The sequence below is a fragment of the Pygoscelis adeliae genome, unplaced genomic scaffold, assembly GCF_000699105.1.
Source record: "Pygoscelis adeliae isolate BGI_AS28 unplaced genomic scaffold, ASM69910v1 Scaffold89, whole genome shotgun sequence".
In the NCBI taxonomy this organism is placed as follows: domain Eukaryota; kingdom Metazoa; phylum Chordata; class Aves; order Sphenisciformes; family Spheniscidae; genus Pygoscelis; species Pygoscelis adeliae.
The window spans coordinates 506372-522657 of record NW_008825559.1 but is presented as its reverse complement, the minus strand read 5'-3'; the positions used below and the strand labels follow the sequence as shown (position 1 = coordinate 522657).

The following is a 16286-nucleotide window of genomic DNA, read 5'->3' as shown; positions in this document are numbered from 1 at the left end:
GGGCACATTTTGGGAATCCGTGTGCGGCTCGGAGGGGGTCTCTGTGACCCTGCGTGAGGGGACGGACCCTCCAGGCAGGATTGTCCTCGGCCCGTGAGAGCTGATCCACAGGGAGAGAGTGTCCTCGTGTCCTTACACGTGTGTGTCCCCCCGATGCCCGTGTGTGCATGCCTCGGGGGGGGGGGAGGGGGGGGCGTCCCCATGTCCTTGGATGTCTGGATCCTGGGGCCGGCCTCCAGGCACACAGGTGTGTCTGTGGGAACGGGGTATCCCCGTGTCCCCGCGTGGGTGGGGAGGATGCCCCCAGGCGTGTTAGCGTCTCCAGGTTGCCCCACGACCTGTCTTTATTTTGGTACACCGACGTCTCAGCTGTGGACTGATTCCCCCCCTTGCAATCTGCCGACCCGGGCAGGGCCTTGGCGCTCTCCTGCCTGTTTGTGGTGCTGGGTCGTGGTGCTTCCTCGCAGAGGTACCCAAGCAAGGAGTCGCCAGGTGCCCCTAGGAAGGCCGAAGGACAAGGCTCGGAGGCATCGGAGACCGGTTCTTATCTCTGCACTTTGAAGGGCCTCAGGGTCTGGTGTCGATGTTGGCCTGAAATCTAGCAGCGTTTCGTTTAAACCCAATGCCTGTTGTACGTGCGGTGTTGGAGCGAGCGCTCAGGCTGATGTTGGCTGGACTTCTTGTTACAACTAGCAAAATTCTTAATCACAAACAGTCCTGGAGCTGCTGTGAGGACGCTGTCACTCACCGGAATTAGTGGTGGTGTTCTGTCGTAACAAAGCGTTTGTTAAATTGGATGCAGACCTCGCCAGGGCAGGCCGAAAAGCGTGCAGAAGGCAGCCAGCAGGCAGAAGGCAGCGTGAGCTCGAGAGCTGGCCGTACCTGCTGGGCCACGAGCCGTGTGCTAGCAGCTTCCCAGAGGGAACAGGAAAGCTCAGTTTGTCAGAAGTTTCCCGTCTCGTGGCTCGCTGTTCGGCGCTCTGTGCCATCAGCTCGCAGGCACGGGCTGAAAGCGCGGGCGGTCGTCCTGAGCTTCAGCTGGTTCGCTCTGCTGGTGCTTGGCTCGGTCCAGGACTGCAGGAAGGCTTTTTCCCTTGAACCATCCATGGATGCCGTTCCCACTTCAAGTGGCATGCCGCGTCCAGGTGAGTGGAAGGGCCGGAGGGGGAAGTGCTGGACAGGGAAGCAGTCGAGGAAATAACGGAGAAAAGAGAAAGTGGGAGGAAACAGGTCCTGGCCAGACTGTGTGAAAGGGGTGTTCTCCGTTCTCTGCTGCATCCAGCTTCTCGGCGAAGTCCTGAGAGCAGCTGTCTGAAGCGTCGGCGTCTCCGTCTCTAGACAGTCTTTTAATTGGAGGGAGTGAAATGGTGAAAATGGAATCGATATTCAAGGCTTTTAAATCTAGAGGGAATGTTAGTGAAGTGGCAGAAGCGTACATCTGGCCTGCTGCTGCTTCCTTCAGCATTTTGAAGGAGGATTTTTCTGGCTCCGATCTTGGCAAGTTACCGTTGTACTGCTGAATGAATCAACGCCTGAAGCAGATGTGCTGTGACTGTGACCAAGTAAATGTGCTTTTAGTTTTAGATGTGTTTTCCACAAGTATTCTGGGCTGTAAAATAAAATACTGTCAAGCTGAAGAAACTTCACTCAAATGTTGAGCAGCTGTTACTCTAATGACAGTATCTTTCCCAAAAGAGTTTATATTAAAATGTAGTGAGATTTGTTCCGTCGTGCCCTTGATATTTTTTTTTTCCTACTTCATATCTTTTGTTTTGCTAGAACTGAAAGGCAAAATGGAATTCAAGGTTTAAGGCTTTTGTGGAAGCAGTCTGTTTGGGAACTGATGTGAAAGAGGAAAGTATGCTAGACCATAGAAAGAGAAAAAAGTTAATTAATCCATTCCCTTTTTATTTTTAATTGAGGTTGTGTTTTGCATGCGATGTAGTTTTTACTACATAGTCAGCGCTTTGCTTTTGGTAAGTGTTGGAGGGCGATGTCCTGCTTACCTTCCCGCATCCCAGCCTTAGCAGAGGCCTGGCTGAGGGTGTGGAAGGAAGATGTTATCGCTTGCCTTGCAGCTGAGATTTGTTTGGTCTAATTCACCTTCCTGCGGTGCCCAGCCCTGTGCAGCAACGCAGGATTGAAGTGAATTAATTCGGTAAGATAGTTCAGCCCTTGCCTTCTTTTTAAAGTAGTGGAGCTGCGTGGCTTTTATCGAGTTAAAATACTGCCGTTGAAAGCGCGTCATATTCTGCTGAGGAGCATCTGTCAGCAGATAAATTGTTGTCAGACCACGCTCAGTTTTGTGGGAAGTGAGCATTGGCACTTAGTTTCAGGAGTACCTGACTTTAGCACACAAAAAGTTCAGGGAAATTAATGTTGGCTACCGCGATCACAACCTGGGTTTTGTCATAGTCGAAAAATACTTTAAAGTAGCTTTGGAGTGGAAACCAGTTTGCTCTTTGTTTATCAAATGGTGTTGTGGGCGCATGACACACGCACACAGACCTGTCTGCCAGGACAGACTGACACCGAATTTCCGTCCCCACGGTGTGGCACCCCGTGTGTCCTGGGCTCGGGGAACGGAGCGCAAAGGTCAGTCCCTGCCGCCAGCACCGGAGACAAAGTGGAAAGAGGGCCAAAGTGCAGCGGAGCTCCAGCCCTGAGCCCGTGTCACGGGGCTGGGGGGGGAACGAACCACCTCTGGGTGAGGTGCAGGCTGAGGTTTTGAGTTTGTTCTCCCTGCGCTGCATTTTCTGCCTTCTTGCTGCTGGGAATGGGAATGTTTCATTCCTGAATGTCTTACCAGCGTTGAGCAGTAAACCTCCCCCAGCTAAATGGCTGTGTTCCCGTCGGTAGATGTGCATATGGTGCTTAAGAAGTAACGCTTTTACTAGATTTCAGACTTAAGGCAGCTTTGGCAGTGATTCAGCCTAGATCTGCGTTAGAGGATCCTCTCGGTCAAGATCAAGGTCGCTTGAATGGAACTGAGATTCATTTGTGTAGCGAGAGGTCATCAGGCCAAATTCAATTTCTCAGCAGAAAAAGGGGATCTGGGATTTATGAGTCAGAAAAGTGGCATTTCACTTGTGGACGGAACTCGTTCATACCGTGGTCTGAGTTTTCAGAGTGCTTTGAAACGAGCCAAGTTTGTCTGGGTGCTTCCGTATGTAATTAGTAGAGATGGATCAAGTATTTTGCTGATAGATGGAGGCGAGAATAAATATTTTTGTGTGCTCTTTTTGTGGCTCACCAGATGTACAGCCTGTGATCTGTGAAGTAATACTTGGGGTGGCGCCATTCACGGGCACGAGCGGGTTTTTACAGAAATATTCTAGGGCAGTTATGTTTGATTTGCGGAGAAGTTAACTTGCAGGCTTTGAAACTCTCCAAAGTGCAGCAAGGTCTCTGCTTTAGTGTGTGAAGAAGTGTGGAACTGTGCGTACTAAAGGCAAAACACCCCTGCGTGCCGCCCGCTTCATCTCTTCTCAGCTCTTTGGGAAGAAGGCTGTGGGGGTTTTTTTGCCCTCAGTTTGGCATTGCTGGTATTGGAAGCTGCGGTGTGGAATCTGTGCTGTGAAGGTCACTTCAGTAGCGCGGAGTCTGCTGAACTCTGGTGGTGGCACAGGTCAAGCCGTAAGAGAAGGAGCTGGCTCGCGCTCAGGATTTTCCGAAACGCTGTACTCGGCAGATGGGGGGAGATGGGAGGATGCATTAATGAAGGAGAGTTAAGCTGAGACTACGGAGAATTGCTTTAACGTCTGCAACGTCTTTTCTTCAGGTTATGCTTGCCGTAACATCTCCACCTCCACTGCTCTTCAGAGTAAGTGTAAAGCTTTTCTATGTGAGTTCATTTTCTTTCTTAAAACCCACTGAGCATAAGCTGATAACACATTTCTGTTTGTTTCCAGCTAGAACCCACGTTAGCTATGATATCAAAGGAGATGTCGCTGTTATACGCTTCAACACACCAAATTCAAAGGTACTGTCGTAGCTGGCTGCGGTTAATAGGCATATCAGTGGAAATGGCAAGAATAGCAGTTGTGCAGAGAAGGCATTGAAAATTCTAACTTAAGACTTTAGAACTTTCCTAACCTGCAGCCTTTCAAAGTTGCGAGCAAAGTAGGAATAGGACAATGAGCATTTGGGCGTTTAATGAGACATGTGAAAATGCCTCGTGGAAATATTTTGTATGTACTAAGCTAACTTGTCTCTCTCACTGGCACAAGATACAGCTAAGTCTTACTGAGTTCTTGCATTCAAGATGGTTAAGGAGAGTGTCCGTTACATAGAAAAAAACAGCTTAGAAGCTCATGAAATCTGTGTTTGAGGTCACAAACCCACTGTTGGTGAGGTTGAAGGAGGAACTTCTTAACAGATTACTCGATGACCTGCTGCAAGCTTTCATCTTGGAGGTTTATTTCTTGCTGTATTATGACACGAGATTAACTAACTTTTATAGCAAATCTGGGCTCAATTTGGGCACCCCAGAAGCGTTACAATTGTGCCAAGCAACGGTCTGGCTGTTGGGCGAATTCCTGGATGGTCTAGTCCTGTACTTTTCAGAAGGCAAATCTTGAAAGGCTGTAAAGCTGCTGCTCCTACTGGCTTGGAAAATCTGTTTAGACCTGCTTTTGGCTTTGGCTTTTTGTTGTCAGTCTGTCTTCTGTGCACGTTTTCTGATGATGTGATGACTGAGTCCGGTACTTAATCAGAGGTTAAACTTCACTGTCTGCTGGGCTCCCTATTTACCATGCGTATCTGCTGCCTTCAGGTGAACACTCTATCCAGACAATTGAACTCGGAGTTTACTGATGTAATGAATGAGATCTGGGCCAACGAAGCTGTCAAAAGTGCCGTCCTCATCTCTTCAAAGCCAGGCTCTTTCATTGCTGGAGCAGATATCGAGTAAGTATGGGGGCCTTAGAAGTTACGCTGCTGGAGCTTTCTCCAAAGTCCAGCATCCAGGGCCAGTGTGAAGTCCAAGAGATTTGTCACCGACACCTCCCCAGAGGTGAGGCAGAGGCTGGGAATGAAATCCGTGCGCACAGGATGCCTAACTTGCTCAAATGAAGTTAGGACCTTCGTAAAGAGGAACGTGGCTAGTCGTTAAACCCCATTTGGCTGTAACACGTGGTCACTCCTTCCTGCGTGCTGGGGTGCAGCCAAGGAAACCCTTCCTGGCTCCGGGGTGAGCATTGTCCTTTGGTCTGGGACACAACAAGAGCAGATAATTTACATGCAGGGCTTCATTTAGGCTGGGTTTGAGTGCCTGGCCGCCTGCCAGCGTGGCCCCTTGATTAGGCAGGATTTGGCGCTCTGCCACGTGGAGCATCTGAGCAGCCTCCCAGGCAATTCGGCGTGGGTAGCGTTCGCAGGGTGTGGGACGACCCGTGTGGGTGCTCTCACTGGGACCTGGAATGCCATTGGCTTCTAGTCCTGACGTCGGGCAGGACAGAATAGTTGTTTAAAGACATTAAAAGCCAGAAAGCTCCGAGAAAAGAAGGTGCATTACGAATAGGCCCTTCAAAAGCTTGTTAGCTTTTTGGCTGGCCTTATTCAGGGGCAGAGACTTGATATATGTTGTGGTGGGAAGGAGGCAGTAGCTAGAGCTGGTAAGCAGAGCAAAAGGACAGGCTGTGTTTAAAGAGGTGTCTGCTGGTCTCAACGCTATGAGCCCCCTGAATTGCGCCTGCCTGGCAAACGCTGCTAGCCTCCGTGAGAATAATTGGCACAGGGAGTCTCTAATTGGCGGAGTGCAACATCAGAGCACTGGCCATCTGCTCCTCTAAAAAGTGATCCGGGGCTCTCCCCTCCACCCTCCCTGGCAAGTGCTTTGAGGCTTCCTATGACCCTTCCTCCTCTCCCCCAAAGGCTTTCACAGCTCTGACACAAGGAAACTCATTCACTGCCTGCAGGCGCAGCCCAGTGTCAGCATGCAGTGACTTAACCCAGTGAATTTAGTAGTCTTCCTGTGTTGTCTGTTAATCTAAGACTGGGGGACTAAATAGCTCTTGCCTGTCTGTCAGTCACTGGAGCTTTGTGGGAAAAGGGGAACAAACTCCTTGAAGCACTCTCATTTTACTGCCGTTTTCTCAGTGCTTTTCCAATTCTGATCAGCCTTTCTGCCTCACTGCAGCATGATTGAAGCCTGCAAGACTTCTCAGGAAGTGACTCAGCTCTCTCAGGAAGGACAGAAGATGCTAGAAAAAATTGAGCAGTCTCCAAAGCCCATAGTTGCTGCCATCAGTGGCTCCTGCCTGGGAGGAGGATTGGAGGTATTGAACCATTCTGGGTCTGACAAGCAGGAGTGGGAGTTGACAGCGCCAGTTCTCTAAACTATCCAAACGATGCCTGCAGGACTACTTACTGTGAGAGCGATGTGAGACCTGACGTGGGTTCACTGCATCCATTCAAATGAGTTTGTGGCGAGTTAATGGCTTGGTTGTGCTTCAAGGCCCTGCCATGCTAATTTTTCTACTTCTGTTGAAAGAGAGCTAATAAAATATGAATCTGTGTGGGCCAGGCTAATATTTAGACGAGAGCGTCCCAGGGAAAACCGGCTGCTTCCAGCAGGCATTGGATCTGGATAAATGCTGCTGGCAGAGTCCAGGCTGGAAATTGCTGCTTTTCAGATGAACTGAGTCTCGTATCCCAGCAACTTCTGTTCTTTTAAAGGTTGTTGTGAGAGGGATGAGCGTGGGGAACCTGGCCAGGCTCCACCCTGGCCTGCGTACCGTGCTCCGTCGCTTGCCACTTCGGCTGGGTGCAGTATTTGCTTTGTAATCTCCATTTAGGATGTTGTAAACTGAAAGACTGTGGTAATTCCTGGAGCAAAGTTGTTAAAACAGAATAACCTTGTGGGAATGGAGTCTCTTCAGTTGCGTACTGATTTCTCAAGCAGTCGCAGCTTTTTACAAGCACTGTGGTGACAATTCTGGACTTGGTGATCCAGTGATAAACCAAGTATCGTGGCTGATCTCTAAATGGGACCGTGCTCTCAGTGTAGTGAATGAATTTAGCCCTTGATGGTCTAGATGAGATTTAAAAATAGCTTGGCTCAGTTTGGTAGTTTCATGTTCGTGTCATAGCTGCTTGCTATCACCTGCCCTGTGTGCGCTTCTCTTGCTGGAAGAAACCATCAGTGAGCACAGAGGGAATTTGGGCAGTTGAATTAGGGAATTGGGGTAGGGTCAGGAAGAAAGTTGAGGCAGTGTGTAGAAGAGAGCTCTGTGATGGGTGCCCAGTTCTTCTGTGGTCTTTCACAGGGAAACCTTTAGTTTTCTCTTCCTTTTTTAAGGTTGCCATTGCCTGTCACTACAGAATAGCGACAAAGGACAAGAAAACAATCTTGGGAACACCTGAAGTGTTACTGGGTCTCCTGCCAGGGGCAGGGGGTACTCAGAGGCTGCCAAAGATGGTAAGTAGGAGAAAAACTTTACTCGATAGCCCCTTCTGCTGCATGGCATGCTCCCATTCTGAAACCGGGTGGCGATTCCTGATGCCTTTGATATGATGCTGACCGGAAGGAACATCCGTGCCGACAGAGCAAAGAAGATGGGTCTGGTTGACCAGCTGGTGGACCCACTAGGTCAGACATGATGCCTCCCAGTTGCTTGATCTGCTGTCTGTCCGTTAACCTCTCTGCCTTACTGAAATGGGTGGAGAAGCCATTGATGCAGTCAGCCGTCTAGTGGGGGCAAAGCATATGGACTGCAGAGTCCTTGCCATGCTCTGCAGTGCACTCTCCATTCCCACCTTAGAGGCATGTGCACGGCGACCTTGAAATGTCAGGCTCCTGCTAAAGCTAAGTGAATAGGGAAAGGTTAGCACAGAGGGCAGGCCTGCTGGCTCTCTTGCACAAGCTAATTATACAGATAAGAACCTGCATTCCTCATTTATCATGTCAGAGGGACAGATTGCAACCTGTAATGAAAGGAGAATAGATGACCGATGCCTACATTTATGCAGCCTGGAGATGTTAATCTCTGTGACAAGATCTTAAGAAGCAGCCAACCCCCCACAGCTTAGGCGCTCTGAATTGCCAACTGACTTTAAGTTGGATGCAGAAATTCCTTGCAAACTGCAGACCAAATTGCACTTCCAAGTGCTGAGTGGGCTAGTGAATAATTTCTTGCTTCTGCTGTTCCTTCACTAGGGGGGCTTTCTTGGAAGGTGACTAAATGGAGGGGCAAACCCTCCACAGCCTCCTCTGAAAGGTCTGAGCAGCTGCAGCCGGGAATTAGAATGGAAACCACTGTGCCAGCTGGTACTGCCACACAGTTGCGGTGTGCTGAGCTTGGTTTCCCCAGGCAGAGCATGGCCAGAGTACCCTGGCGGCCTTTAGCTCCTGAATTTGAAGAAAAGAAAATAAACAAAAGGAAAAGGTGCTGCTGCCTACCCTGAGAAATGCAAGGGAAGGCCCTGTGTCTGTTCTGCCTCACATGCCAGTGTTCAGCTGGATGAGATGTCCTTAGCTGTATTCTCGCTTACAAAACAGACCGATGGTACCCAGGCTTGAGTTAATTGCCTGAATAAACTTTACCGCTGTATATTTGCTTAAATATGAATTGGCTTTTAAGAGCCAGCAAATGTGGCTTTTTATACCAGTGATTACACTGGCTTGCTTAAAGGAAACCTGAACTTTCTGAAGAGCTGTTTGGAATCCTAGCTCAGACCAGATAAGCACGTGGGAGGAGCACAAAAAACCAAATTATATGCAAGCATTAGAGGCATTCCTTGTTCATTCAATTAGCAGCCAGTGGCAGAATGCTTTCTGCTGCGTATTGTCATGTTCGTTCTCAACGTCGGGGCACAAGCGGCTTTAACTGGGGCGATGCTTTAACTGATTATAGAAAGCTTTGAAGGAGAGAGACAGCATTAATCAGGAGGCAATTTCATGGGGTGCAATCAGTCCTCCTTCAGTAGGGAGCTCTACAGCATTCTCTTGATCTATTTACTGCTGTGCCCAGATCTAATTCTGGCGTGTGCCTTTTATATAAGAAAGCAGATGTGAGTCGACAGCTTGGAGCTCCTGGGTTAGGACACTACAAAATGTTGAGAGGTAACCACAAGTAAAGTAAACCCACATGTGGGTTTGACCACCTCGCCTGAGTAGTTCTTACAGCTCAGACTTACAAACAAACAGCTCTTTTCTTCAGCTGTAGTTTCAAAGTCCAGTGCTTGTTGGTGTTGAACACCCAAGCTAATGCAAAGGGGAAATCAGGTATTCGCATCTTGTAGCACATCAGGTCACTAAAGCTGAAGGTCTCAGACATGTTGCCTTGAAGTGGTGGGAAGAGAATTTGGAAGCTGGTACGGTTTGAGCTCAGAAATCCCAAATGCTGTCAAATTTCCAATAAATTCTCTAAAATCCACTGGGCATTGCTGAAATGTAGACTATGCAGCAGCTCTGGGTTAAGTTTTCTCAGCTGCCTGTAAAATGAAATATGTTGTTTTGTTTGGACTGTTTTCCTCTAGCCTGGCTCTGACATACTGCCAGGGTATGAGTGAGACTTCCTAACAGTGAGCTTTCATCATCTGGGCAAAATGTACGTGCTCTTCTATTTGCTTCTTGCTGAGAGACCCTCCAGCAGGCAGCAGCATCTGGGGTCTGCTGAGTATACGCTCTCAAGTTTCTATGTGAAGAGAGGTGAAACCTTAAAGTTGAAGACCTCAGCTTTTGGTGGAGGGAGAGAGTAGTGGGAGGTGAAAGAGGAGGGGTTTTCTGTTTTGTTTTTGTTCTTTAACTGTCTCCTGTGTCAGGGAGTAGTTGCTGTGGTGTTTTCTTAGATCTGAAGGCTCTGTGCAGCGTCTGGGTATGGCTGGAGCAGCTTATTGCGAAGGTTAATGGGGTTGCCCAGCTGTAAGGATAGAGAGTTGTAACCTCATCAGGTTTGTTCTGCTACTTCAGAGGCAGCCCAAGGCTGCACGTTTGGCTGCAGGCTCCTTATGGTGGCTCTGTGCAGAATCGCTGGGCATTGCTCTTTCATTAATGACTCATTGCATTTGCCTCCAGCAACTTGACACAACTGCCTTTTCTGCCCTGTACTCTATCCTCCTGTACTGATGATACGAGTCTTGTGTGTGCAAATTGTGCAACCCACCCTCAGAGATTGCTAAAACTCGTTTTGTGGTGGCTTGCTTCGTTGTTTGTGGGACAGCTTTAAGTTAGCACCCACAAGATGGGTGGCACACCACCTGGAGCCTGGCTAGGTGTTGCTGTGTGTGGCACTAGCTAAAGCAAGCGAGAGATTTCTTGCGCCTGAGGTCAAAGGTTGAGGATTCATTGGACATCAGCTCCAGTACAGGTAATTTTCAGGGACACAATGCTTCATAACTGTTGTCTGTATGTTTAATAGCAACGGTGTTGGTACAACTTAGTTGTGCAGACTTGCTGTACCACATAAGAAAGGGGAGGTGCAACGAGAGGGAGGGGAGGCAGAACACTTAAGTTCTGTTGAGGTGCAGGGGTGCCTGCAATTGTGCAAAGTAAAATGTTGAAGAATAAAGGGCACAATTTGCAACAAGATGGTCAGGCACTGAAACAAGTGTCCAGGGAGGTGATGGGACCTCCATCCTTGGAGAGGACTGGCAGAACATGGCCCTAAGCAACCTGATCTAATTCCAGAGTTGGATTTAACTTTGAACTTGGCCCTGCTTTGAGCAGTGGGTCAGACCAGATGGCGTCCCGTGTCCCCTTCCAACCAACACTATTCCACGGCTCTGTGAAAGTAGTGTTGGTGTTTAAGTGGCATACTGCTGTCTGCTCCCACTGGGAGTTGGCATTTTGGCATTTCTGTATAATGCCGTGGATATTAAATGCCTTGGGGCCTTCACATAGTTGCCTGTTGAGCTTTTCTATCATTCTTCTTAATCAAGAAAAGTCAAACGGGCAGGGGGGGGAGTAGAGTGGTAGCAATTCAAAGGAACATCGTGTTGCTGTCTCATCCTTGCTTTTCTGCGTCATCATCCATCAGTGATAACTTCTGCTGCATTTCCTCAAGACTTCTCTTGTTCACAGGGCCAGGTGTGAAGGCTCCAGAAGCACGGACGATTGAGTACTTGGAGGAGGTAGCGGTTGGCTTTGCCAGAGGACTAGCCAACAGGACTGTGTCTGCCAAAAGATCGAAAGGGCTAATACAGAGTAAGTCTGTGGGCATCATAGCCAAATCCCAAGGGACTGTAGTGAGTATAATCCAGCTTCGATTCTCAGGGATGTGTTCATGCTCCTACTTAATTCCATTTTCAAAACAAAGTTATTTCACGTTGTAATTGTCTCTTGAGCCAGGTAGGTTGGTAGGGAAAACATTGCTCTGCAGATCTGATCTTCAAGTGGCATTGCCAGAGCTGCACATGGTGGCTCCCAAAGTGTTCTAGAAGGGAGCCAGGCCTCAGGGAGAGAGCAGCAGCTACCTCCAGAGGACTATCCATCTTCAAAGTTTTAGTAGCAAATTCTGTACCAAGCTTGTGTAATCGAGTGGGAAGAGGCACGCGGGTCTGCTCTGTACCAATCCTCTTTAGCAGCACCCTTACGCAGTTAGCAGAGCCCAGAAGTGATGACATGTCTGTGTGAGTTCTACTCCACGGAGCTCAGTCTGTCACCAGTTGTATTAGGAGGATACGTCAGCCCTAAATGAGACTGGTCTGTGGAACGAGCCATAGAAACCCTTCTGAGCAGACCGTGCTACCTGTGGCTGAGTTTCAGGTGCATGTTTCTATTGCAGATATGTGACATTCACAGCTATACTTTTTAACTTTCATGTTAATTATTTAAAGGCTGATTGTGCATATGGCACTGTGCTGAGGCATGTCTTGTCCCATCTTGCAGAGATAACAGACTATGCTATGGCTCTTCCGTTTGTGAGGCAGCAAGTCTACAAGACAGTGGAGAGCAAAGTTCAGAAGCAAACCAAAGGACTCTACCCTGCTCCACTGAAGATCATTGAGGTAACTCCCACTGCGAGGCCCAAGAAAACACAGTGAAGGTGGATCTGTGGGATAATACGGCAACGGACAGAGGGGAGGTGGTTCCTTCCTCTGAGTCAAGCCATACATCCTGATCTTCACAGAAGATCGGTCTTGATGAGTGCTAGCTGTGTGGTGTGTCGAGCAAGCATGGTAAAATTCAGAATAGCTTCCCAGCATATGATCACCGATTTATGTGGTCCTGGTACCAGTAAGGGGAAGATCAAGAATCCCAACCGAGGAAAGGCTTTGCTGGAATACTTTGTCCATGAAACTTTCAGCTGCAGTTTTTCCAGGTTTCCTATACAGTTTCTAAAGAGTGGGGTTAACCTGTTTGAAGCCAGGAAAATATGAATTGCTGTTTTCATAGCACTAACCATGCAATACTTTAAAAGTTAGTCCCCTGAGTTACACAGGCATTGTATTACTTACAGACACTGTCCATGGTTGAATCCTTATTTTAAAATGACTTTTCACTATTTAAGTTGTTGCCAAGACTTCTCTAAAACCTGTGAATGCCCCCCTCTGACTCTGAGAGCAATGACATTACAGGAGCACAGTCCTGAAAACAATTCCTGAAACCGCAAGGTATGTGTAAAAAATTAACCTGATAGAAGATTCCTTGCCATCATAGCTATTCTGTGCTAGAAGGACAAGGTGATTCATAGCTCTGCTTTGAACAGCATGGACAGGACCCAGAGTGTCTGAAGTGTGCCTTGAATACTGGGGAGGGGTCACCTGTGAAAACAGGAGGTGCAGCTAAACAAGTAATCTCATTAAAGCATAGCTGTTGGCAGACATGACTTAACAGCAGTGTATCTTTATTGTTGTTCCTTGACTAGGTTGTAAAGACTGGTCTTGACCAGGGGCGCGATGCTGGGTACCTCACTGAATCCCAGGTAAGGAGATTAGATCCCTGGTAGTATTTGGTAAGTTGTGTAGTTGGAGGGGATTTGTGTTCAACCACACGCAAAGGATAATGCTCGTCACAGGTTGCTCAAACTGGTGTCTTGCTCCCTGCCCCTTCTTCTGGCAGTGGGGCTGTGAAAAAGGCCTGTCTTGAACAACAGCACTGTTTGTCGAGGCTCTTCATCTGTGAAAACAGTTTGTGCCTTTTCTCATTCCTGTCTATGTTGTCTTTTTGAGTGGGGAATAACCAGACGGAGTTCACTGATCCAGGTTTCACATCACAGGACTTTGATTTCTCTGTGTGTCTGAGCACTGTTTGTTTTTTCTGATCGTCACATGGGACAGGTAGCCTAGAGGTGTGGGTATAGCGCTCTCGGGCTCTTCAGTGTTTCCAGGCAATTTGGTGCAAACAAGTCATTTCTTCCAAGAATTAACTTTCATTTTTACCAGTGTTCTATTTACTCTGTCACCTTTTTTCACCATCATCTTTGTTCAGGGTGTTGATTCTCCATTACTCCTGTTTTGCTGTTTGTCCTGTTTTCTAGTGCAGATACTTTGTGCCGGTCCTTCTTCACCCATTGATAACTTCAGGTGCTTTGAAAAATTAGGTGGGTTTCATCAGTAGTGGCTTCTCACCCAGAACAGGACTTCTCTCTCCTCATCCCTTGGTTGAACTTGCCTACTTAGTAGCCACTCCAGTCAGCGTGCTGGCTAGTACTGGCCATTCAGGGGGAGCTCAGCAGGCTAGAGAACTGGGCAGACAGGGACCTCGTGAAGTTCAGCAAAGGGAAATGCCAAGTGCTGCCCCTGGGGAGGAATAACCCCGTGCGCTAGTACAGGCTGGGGGCCAGCTGACTGAAGAGAGTCCAGCAAAGGGCCACTAGGATGATTAAAGGCCTGGAGCATCTGGCACACGAGGAGAGGCTGGGAGAGCTGGGACTCTTCAGCCTGGAGAAGAGAAGGCTCGGGGGGGATCTTATCGATGTGTATAAATACCTGGTAGGAAGCGGTAAAGAAGGCATAGCGACACTCTTCTCATTGGTATCCAGGGGCAGAATAAGAGGTAATGGGCACAAACTGAAACAGGAAATTCCACTTAAATATGCAAAACAACTTTTTTACTGTAAAGGTGATTGAACGCTGGAACAGGTTGCCCAGAGAGGCTGTGGAGTCTCCCTCCGCGGCGATATTCAAAACCCAACCGGGGACAATCCTAAGCAGCCTGCTCTAGTTGTGACTCTACTTTGAGTGATGGGGTAGGACAAGACAGTCTCCACAGGTCTCTTCCAACCTCAACTATTCAGTGGTTCTGTGATTCTGTGAAATGAGCCTCTGTTTCATTCTTCCTTTCCCTTCAGTTCTTTAGTTCCCTGGCACATCGGTTTTGTTTAGCACCAATAATGACTGTTAAGGGAAGTCAAGTCTTTTGCACATTGAAGCCCAAAGACTTCGCCTCTTGTTCTGCTTGCTGCTTTTCCCCTTCGTAGGTCCAGCCAGTGGTGAGGCTGAGCAAGTATTAGAATCATAGAAGAGGTATCCTATTGCAGAGGTGTAGGTACACGCGCATGTACATTCACAGACACAGAGTACACGCACGACTGGCTGCACAGAGCGCAGTGCCTTTACTGGTGACACCCACACAAACCCAAACCGCTCACAGGCACGGCCAACGTGAATGACTGATGCTGTTCCTCCTGGTTGGCTGGTCAGAATTGAAGTTCACGTGCGGCAATAAGTGCACGTGTGCACACACCCACCCCTGCACACACCCCTTTAAGTAGCCGGCTGTAGATGTTTTATCTGTCACTTAGTTGGCCACAGGGCCCAGCCTGACCAGCTGCTGGCAGATGGACCTCATGTCCTAAATGTCATCCAGTCCTGCTTGAGGTTTGCTGGTGACACGCTTGGGAAAATAGGAATAGAGTTTAATATGGAGGTAGGACAGACTGTGGTGGGCAAGTCCAAGGCTTGAGCAGGCAAGCGTACTCACCGGCGGCTTGCTTACACATGACCCTTTTATTCCACACACATACACGGTCTTTGTTTTCCCGTGCTTGTTCATCCTCGGCCATCTTGATCCCTCCCTTTTTCTGCCTTAATAAACAACCTGCATCTAATTAGTTTTTCCTCATTGGTCCCAGTTTTGCTATGTCTGTACTCAAATTTGGTATTTCTGATACTGATGAGGTAATCCTGGCTGCCCACAGTGTCACTGGTATGGTTACCTGGGCACTGCTGGCTCTGCAAGACTTGACTCCCCAGAAGACCCACAACACTCCCATCTGGTTATCTCTGCGTTTGGGTCATCCCCTCACATCGCTGCCCCTTAACCGCCGGTGAAATCCATCCGTCCCTGCAGTACTATCTGTAACTTCCACCAGCTTCTTACGCTGCTATCTGTCACATCCCGCGGTCTTTCCTGCTGTGCTTAGTAGCTCCTTTTGTTGTCTTCTGGTGACAAGGTCCTGGTCTGAGATGTAGCAGTCTGCCTCCTACCTTAACAGTGACCTCCTGGGTATACCCCGTCTGTTCTGGTTATGCATTCCACCCACGTTTGGTCTGGTGCTGAATAAAAGGCTTGGGATACTCTGTTCCTTACAGAAAAGAATGAATGTTTTTTCCTGAGAATAGCAGCAGGATGGAGATCTTCCCAGAACCCTCTAAAGAATAATAAAGTGTCAGTGTGGTGTGTTTTGGGGTTTTTTTTTAATGCCTCCCTCTTTCCCCTAGGACAGGAGACTTGCAGATTCTTTTCCAGGCTTTATGATTCTGATATTTTAGCAAGCCTCTAACTGACAGGACAGTGGTGAAGGAAGATACAGCCTGCTCTAAACTACGTTGCATTGGCGGCTTTCCTTAGCTGACTTGGCTTAGACAACATTAGTTTTCTGTCGCCTTACGCTATCTTTTGTCTTCCTGACTACTTTCCCGTTTCATGCTGAGTGCTGGGAGGTTATGCAGGCCTTTGATTTTGTTGCCTGTCCCTGATTCTCCGAAAATAGTATCAGGTTACTGCTGTCAGTGAGAATTGGCCTGTTTAAAGATTCTTCTCAAAGCCTGAGGGCAGGGCCCTTTCACCTGGAAGCCACTGGGGCAGTGGCCCCAGCTAGTGCAGGATGCACATGGGGGAGAAAGAGTCCCATGTCAGCGAAATACAGTCCTGCCCCTGGGGAAGAAGAAGTGGCTCCTGCATTGATCTCAGAGGACCCCGCAGCTGCTGGCTGGCCGAGACAGCCGGGTGGTTTCTGGCTTACCGTCACACCAGCGAACTGGCAGGGAATGCTCCTCCCAAAACTGTGCTGGGAGGGTGGAAATGAGCTGTGAACGATTCAGTGGATAGGAAGGAGATGGACATGGAAATACCATGGCTGCTCTTGTTCCCTGACAGAACCCCTGCCCCTCCAGGCACG

General features: G+C 48.5%; 1 protein-coding gene across 1 annotated transcript in view; it reads left to right on the top strand.

The window, feature by feature from the left end:
• The first annotated feature begins 201 nt into the window (after window positions 1–201).
• Window positions 202–16286, top strand: part of HADHA (hydroxyacyl-CoA dehydrogenase/3-ketoacyl-CoA thiolase/enoyl-CoA hydratase (trifunctional protein), alpha subunit) — a 27015-nt gene continuing 10930 nt past the window's right edge. The window contains exons 1-11 of the mRNA XM_009332351.1: window positions 202–247; window positions 993–1145; window positions 3734–3823; window positions 3912–3982; window positions 4775–4908; window positions 6140–6278; window positions 7301–7420; window positions 7489–7591; window positions 11024–11146; window positions 11831–11949; window positions 12810–12866. Coding sequence (XP_009330626.1) covers window positions 202–247; window positions 993–1145; window positions 3734–3823; window positions 3912–3982; window positions 4775–4908; window positions 6140–6278; window positions 7301–7420; window positions 7489–7591; window positions 11024–11146; window positions 11831–11949; window positions 12810–12866 — 1155 coding nt within the window. The remainder of the gene's footprint in view (window positions 248–992; window positions 1146–3733; window positions 3824–3911; window positions 3983–4774; window positions 4909–6139; window positions 6279–7300; window positions 7421–7488; window positions 7592–11023; window positions 11147–11830; window positions 11950–12809; window positions 12867–16286) is intronic.